The sequence below is a fragment of the Onychostoma macrolepis genome, chromosome 16 (assembly GCF_012432095.1).
Source record: "Onychostoma macrolepis isolate SWU-2019 chromosome 16, ASM1243209v1, whole genome shotgun sequence".
Taxonomy (NCBI): Eukaryota; Metazoa; Chordata; class Actinopteri; order Cypriniformes; family Cyprinidae; genus Onychostoma; species Onychostoma macrolepis.
Window position 1 is genome coordinate 7,316,326 of NC_081170.1, and position 6,874 is coordinate 7,323,199.

Consider the following 6,874-nt stretch of genomic DNA (forward strand, 5'->3'; position numbering starts at 1 on the left):
TAATCTTTTTGTTTTGTTTACAAGGTCAGAGTGACGCTGTTTTCATCCTGCTGGTGCGCCACTTGCTGGACATACTGAATTTTGCACAAAATGTTGCTCTTGCTGTAGATATTTAATATCCAATTACAATAGAATGATAGATATTAAAATACAAAGCCTGCAAAACTGGGTCATTCCAATCTGTCAAACTATATTTGACTCAATATCAATATACAAAGAGGACAAATAATTTGAAAGAACAGTCCATAGAGTGGCTACACAGAGCCAAAAGACAAGTACTACAGTATGAACACAGAACCACGAGCTCATTCATGGCTGAATTAGTTAACCTCAGAAACTAAGTAAACCTCACATTAAAGCTCTTGTCTTCTTTCAGTAAATATCCATATGATTTTACTCTATACTGAATGCCAGATTCATTGCACAGAATTTTTCACGGCACTAAATGTTGACTTGAAAACTGTTTTTAAACAACAGAGAAAGGGCCTTCCATTATCATTTTTTGCCTATGTGAAAACCGTGACAAATGGACACAATTTTTGAAAAACTTTGAAACCACAATAAAGCACAATAAAGCAATAAAGCAAAAAGAGGAAAACAATTACTTCAGCTACAAATGAGATGCAGTCCCATTGATTTTCCTTAGTTCTTGAAAACAATTAAAACATCTACACAGTTTTACAAGTCCAGCAGCCTAGTGGTTATACATTATGAATTGATGAATTAACTTATTTTGCACTCAGAAATGCATTAAAAGCATGCATTTCTGACTGAAAACTTAAAACCGACCAGATTTACTCATTTAATGCATATTCATAAGAAATTGTTTGTAAATGCTATTTCATATTGACTTGAAAATAAAACACAGGATTTTCCCTCATTTAATTGCAGGATAAGGCAAATTTCACTACATCATTAGCTTACACTTAGTGTATGAAAATATAAGGCAGGGTCTTTGTCTATTCATTTTAGACACCATATGCATTTCCTCATCAGAGACTTGTTCCTTGTGCAGTATGTCTGACATGAATCCCTTTTTCCCAAAAAAATGAGGCACTCCGATGTAGCCAACATTGACAGATGTGTCACGTTCACCGACTGAAGAAATCAGTTTGTTTTTCAGTTTAAAAAAAGTTCCTTCCTAGTAAATCAGGTACTGTAACTCAGAGTAAATGAGAGGAAACATGACGCCACAGGCTCTGTACATGATGGCTGCGCTGTTGACCAGCGCTCGTGGTATTGTGAGCCAGGATTCAGATCTGAAGCTGAAGTATATGGCGTATAACGCCACAGCGAAAAAGTGACCAATCAGAGTAAAGGGTTTCGGCGACAATCTGAGGAAACAAAAACAGATTAGTGGTGTCAGAAGATCTCAGATATCTGATTTGGCAGATTCTTTGTTAATACTTACACGGACAGAAGGCCGATCGGCCCACTGATGCATTCTCCGCCAAGCTTAAAATAGTGGAAACAGGCTTTTCTCAACTGATGCAGTGAATCTGAAAATAAACAGATGTTTTAGATACAATAAGCTACTTTAGTTGTGAACTTTATGATTTTTAAAACTGTGAAACTGAAATATTTAAGAATGTGTTTTGACACTTACTGTCGGTCGCAGCAAACAGCTCATACAGAGCTTGAGCCAAGACGTTCACCACAAACGAATGAGATGATTTACGCTCCCAGTGGAATTTCTTCTTTGCCTGACAACAAAAACAGTCTTCATTGCACATTTTTCATTTCTCAGATCCACTATGATGATCACAGTGGCATTTAAACAAAACAGATTTGTGCATTTGAGGTGCCTTACTGTCTACTTACCTACTTACATTCTTAAGAATAAAGCTTCTTTATTGGCATATGATTCCATGAAGGATCCATGGAACCTCAAATGCACAAAAGGTTCTTTGATGGTGTAAAAATGTTCTTGATATTACTGTTCACTGAAAAGTTTTTCAGTGGCACCAAAATGGTTCTTCTATGGCATTCCTTCAAAATCCCCTTTTGCAAGTGTATTTTTATGCCTAATCAAATAAGCATAAATGTGTACATAAACCACAAATGCTGGGTAAAATAGTTTTCCATTTATCAATAAAAAGATATTTTACTGTGCATCTTATGCTATCTACAGTATGTAGGCAACCAATAAAGTTGATGTTAAATATGTTGTTTTGATTTGGTATGCAGTGAAGAACTGCAATTACTGGCACTAGAAAGGTACCTAATTTTACACTCTCTCAGATTATTGTAACTGCATTTGTTACCTGGAGCACAGCTGTATTGTCATAGAGATCAGGGATGTTCTTGAGCAGGTCTCTCCAGATGCGGACGTCATTCAGCACCACACTCATGCCGCCGCCGGTCAGAGGATGACGCATGTTATACGCATCGCCTAACAGCAGAACCCCTAACAGAGGACAGGTGGGTCAGCACTCGCAACACAGTCGTATTTACACGTAAAACTGCACCATTTCACTCTGTGCATATGGTCAGGGTTTCTAAGGTTCAAACTTTATTTAATTTGGACTGTTCCACTTTTATGTAACATCTACATTTTAGAGTTCTAATGCTTTAACACTTAATTATTAAACATTTGACATGTCATTTTTTTGATTAAGTCTCTTATGCTAACCAAGACTGCATTTATTTGATCCTAGATGCAATAATATTATTAAATATTTTCTCTCTTAATAAATTTTAAGATGTAATTTATTCCTGTAATAAATTTCAGCATCATTACTCCAATCTTCAGCGTCGCATGATCTTTCAGAAATCATTCTAAGATGCTGAATTGCCCATCAAGAAACATTTCTGATTATTATTAATGTTGAAAACAGTTGTGCTGCTTAATATTTTTTTGTGGAAACCATGATAGTACCATTCAAAAGTTTGGGTTAAGTAAATAATAAGCAAGGCTTACCTTGTTTATTGACTGGTGCTGGTGGCAGGAAGCTGGCAGGCATCGTTCTCAAGCGATCGTTCTGCAGTGCCAACATGAACGGCTCTTTTAAGTGCTCTGTTTAAGCAAAATACACATATTTGTGAGCATTGTGTTGTCTAAATGCTTGGATTGCATTGTTGTGCTCTGTAAAGAAATGCAACTGAAGTAAGAAGTATTTCAAAAATCTTTCAGTGCAAATTTAGCAATAAGATTATTTTAAAGTCTAAATCTGATACCTGGTAGTTGTGGGTAGATTTTTTCCATCATGTACCGCATAAGGTCTCGAGGCATCTCTCCTCTGATGTCCACTAGAACCCGAGTTTCATTGGAGGAGATCTGATAGATCAACACTGGACTAGGATTAGCTAGAACCAGCTCTGCATGGTTGGGCTTGAACTGAGGAGAGTCCTGGAAGACAACGTCATAACACAATCAATCACTGTTACACTCTTAAAAATAAAGGTGTTTCGCGATGCCATAGAAGAACCTTTTTTGTCTAAATGGATCCATAAAGAACCTTTATTATCTGAAAAACCTTTCTGTTTCACAAAAGGTTCTTTGTGGCGAAAGAAGGTTCTTCAGATTATAAAAAGGTAAGAAAAAGATGGTTCTTTAAAGAACGTTTGACTGAATGGTTCATGGTGGAACCAAAAATGGTTCTTCTATGGCATCGCTGTGAAGAACCTTTTAAGCACCTTTATTTTTAAGTGTACTTGGGAATTTTTAACAGAGGTATGCAATTGTCACCCTAGTATTTACCTTCATTATGCATCCAACAAAATGAGAAGACACTTTAGCTTTCCCAGAAATCAGATTCTTACGGAACTTGGAGAAACATCCGTCAGCAACTACAGTCATAGGAGCATGGACCTCCTGAGAAAGAGAACGAGTATAATTGCAGCATGGAAAATCTGACTGCCAGAGCAAATCTAAATACCTGTGATCCATATGCAACCATAATCAAACTTTTACAAATATTACAACCAAGTATCAGTGTGTCACTATACCTTGATTATCCCTGAGTCCTTCTCTCTGTACCGAATTCCTGTCACACAACCATTTTCTTCCTCCAGGCTGGTCACTGTTCCCTCCACAAATTTCACACTATGCAAACATGACATGATATTAGACCCATCAGTCTCCAAATCCTTCACAAAAGCCCATACAGAGACACCAGGCCTCAGAAACACAAGAACATCTACCTAAACCAATAGGTGCTCTATATTCTCACAAATATATGTGACCCTGGCTCACAAATAAGGGTCAATTTTTTTAAATTGAGATGTATACATCATCTGAAAGCTGAATAAATAAGCTTTCCCTTGATGTATGGTTTGTTAGGACAATATTTGGCTGAGATATTTGAAAATCTGGAATCTGAGGGTGCAAAAAAATCTAAATATTGAGAAATTTGCCTTTAAAGTTGTCCAAATGAAGTTCTTAGCAATGCATATTACTAATCAAACATTAAGTTTTGATATATTTACGGTAGGAAATTTACAAAATATCTTCATGGAACATGATCTTTACTTAATATCTTATCGATAATTTTGACCTATACAATGTATTGTTGGCTATTATTGCTACAAATATACCCATGCTACCTATGACTGGTTTTGTGCTCCAGGGTCACATATAAGGTCTACAGTCAAAAATTTTCTCTAGCAGTGGTTTCCAAAGTTCAAACACTTGTAAACATAAGTAATGATAAGCATGACATTTGTCATCGGTATCTTTATAGTCATATATTAGTAACTGTGTCAGGTATTTACTTGGGCTCAGCAAGAGCAGCTTGACGCAGTCCCATGATGAAGCGTCCATGATGGAAAGCACGTCCACCCTGAATGCTGTTCTCCTGCTGGGGATACGGGATCTCCACCTCCGTTTGGCTCTCCAGGTCATGGATTACATAACCGTTCACCACATGGGCATCCAGACCTTCAACAGCATCTGAGAGAAGACAAACAGAAATGTAAAAAAATACTGTAAGTTTGTGAATATAAAATGCAAATCTTAAAAGTGCAATTTAATACATTTAGATATTACAGATCTATGCAATAAAAGCCTGCTTAGTCTATGTATTAGATATTTGAAAATGTATAAAAAAATATGCTAGGCGGATTTGAACGAGCATGCATTTGATAGAAAGATCAGATGAAGTGTGACTGTAAAAGGGATATGTGTACCCTCCAGGCCGAGTTCTCTGAGTGCCCGATATCCTCCCGGCTGCAGAAGTTCTCCCACTATCCGATCTGGTTCTTTCATGTCCCTCTCCACCACTGTGACCCTCCGGCCGTCCCGGGCCAGAACGGCAGCCATGGCTGACCCCAGCACACCAGCGCCCACTATGATGACCTCTGGTTCCTCTGACTGATCAGACTGACTGTCTGTCGCCCTCTTTCGCGTTACATCTCTCTAGTTAGAAAGAGTAAAGACAGAAAAGTGAGAATTATACATTTTTTGTATTCTTAAAGTATAATATTAATAAAGATAATCATTTGTAAAATAATCAAATATAACAATTTGACAGGTTTGTTTCGGTGACAGCCAGGTGATCACAAATTACATAATATTTAATTTTGAAAAAAAAAAACTTAAAAAAAAAAGACTTATGATTTACATCATGGTTATTATGAATTTTTATGATTTTTTTTTTAATGATTTACATCATGGTTATTTTTGTTAACTAAAGGTTTAAGATTTAAAATAAAGGCAGGAAATGAAAAACTTACTAAATACTAAAAGTATCTCAGTGACACAAACAACACTTACTGAAAAAAGTAACACTGTTTTAGGCTACATGTGTTCTCTGTGGACCTCTTGAAGTAGCTTGTATTACAATGCAATGCTATGTTTCTCATTTACCCAACCCAATAAACAAACAAATAAATCTGAGAAAAAAGCACAATCCAGTTGTTTCGATTTTTTGTAGCATAACTCCGAGTAATAATGACCCGTTATTAGTGGTGAAATATTTCCAGTAATATTAATAGAATTAATTCACAACTATAAAAACACAAAGACAATGTATGATCAAAAACACTATCTCACCTTCTTAGAAGTGCGATTACAACTGTCTGTTCTGGACTTGGAGAAGAGTTTTCTGGTCGGAGGGAATGTAGTCAAGAGTTTGAGAGGCTTCAGGAGAAACTGAGGCGCTTTGAGAGTCTGTCCGCGAAAGCCGAGGCACGTGATCATCAGACCCACGGACACGCACAGCACCGCGGCCACTAGCAGCTCTCTGGGCGCGTGGCTCACCAGGGCATCGCATTTCTTATAGATATACGTAAAACTTGCAATTCCAAGAAAGGTCCACATGTTAAAAACCAATTAAAATATCAAAACAATAAAAGACAGCTTTATCACGTTCAAAAATGTCAACAACAGTCTCAAATGACAAGCACAGGTGATCAGAAAATAGACTTTAGAGTTGTTTCCATACAAAAACTGAGAAAAAAAAATAGTATCCTTTTTTAAAAATAATTTAGGTCATGAATTCAGTGAAAATCCTCTTATTATAAATAATCATAAATAAAAAGTAAGTATAATATCCAGCACACGCGTCCACTCGGGCTAGTGCGATGCTTCTAGGTGATGCTGAATAATTTATGATAATGAGGGCGCGGATCCTCTTGCAGTTTGTAGACAGCAGCGTCCCGCCTCCTCTGTTTAGATCGAACCAATCAGATGCGCGTATTCGGTGAGCAGAGCTCACGCTATCTGGCCATTGGCCAATCCAAGGCTGCTGGTTGGCGAATGGACTGCAGTATGATGTGATGTCACAGAGAGGTTGCGTTTGGCAGATGTTACGAGCGTTATTTAACATTGTCTTAAAAGTGCACATTGTATTAAATAGGGCTAAAAAAATACATTTATGCCCATGAATTGGGAAGAGAAAATAGTTAAATGCTTTCCCAGGTATAATAAACGCAA

At 37.1% G+C, this 6,874-nt stretch overlaps 1 protein-coding gene across 1 annotated transcript; it reads right to left on the reverse strand.

Moving 5' to 3' along the window:
* Positions 1-6,530, reverse strand: sqlea (squalene epoxidase a). The gene is made up of 11 exons (XM_058746953.1): positions 5,993-6,530; positions 5,128-5,356; positions 4,714-4,891; positions 3,949-4,045; positions 3,701-3,814; positions 3,178-3,349; positions 2,921-3,016; positions 2,265-2,407; positions 1,607-1,703; positions 1,412-1,499; positions 1-1,334 (listed from the first exon to the last, which is right to left on the reverse strand). The coding sequence occupies exons 1-11, from the start codon at positions 6,257-6,259 to the stop codon at positions 1,142-1,144; spliced, it is 1,674 nt and encodes a 557-aa protein (XP_058602936.1). The 5' UTR covers positions 6,260-6,530; the 3' UTR covers positions 1-1,141.
* Between the last annotated feature and the right edge of the window lie 344 nt (positions 6,531-6,874).

Bases quoted from the DNA above. Each gene is read 5' to 3' on its own strand.
- sqlea (XM_058746953.1), bottom strand. From the start codon at position 6,259: ATGTGGACCTTTCTTGGAATTGCAAGTTTTACGTATATCTATAAGAAA. The intron at 3,017-3,177 runs GTATCAGATTTA...TTGCTTAAACAG, and splicing joins AATCTACCCACAACTACCAG to AGCACTTAAAAGAGCCGTTC. The intron at 1,500-1,606 runs GTAAGTGTCAAA...GTTTATTTTCAG, and splicing joins GCTGTTTGCTGCGACCGACA to ATTCACTGCATCAGTTGAGA.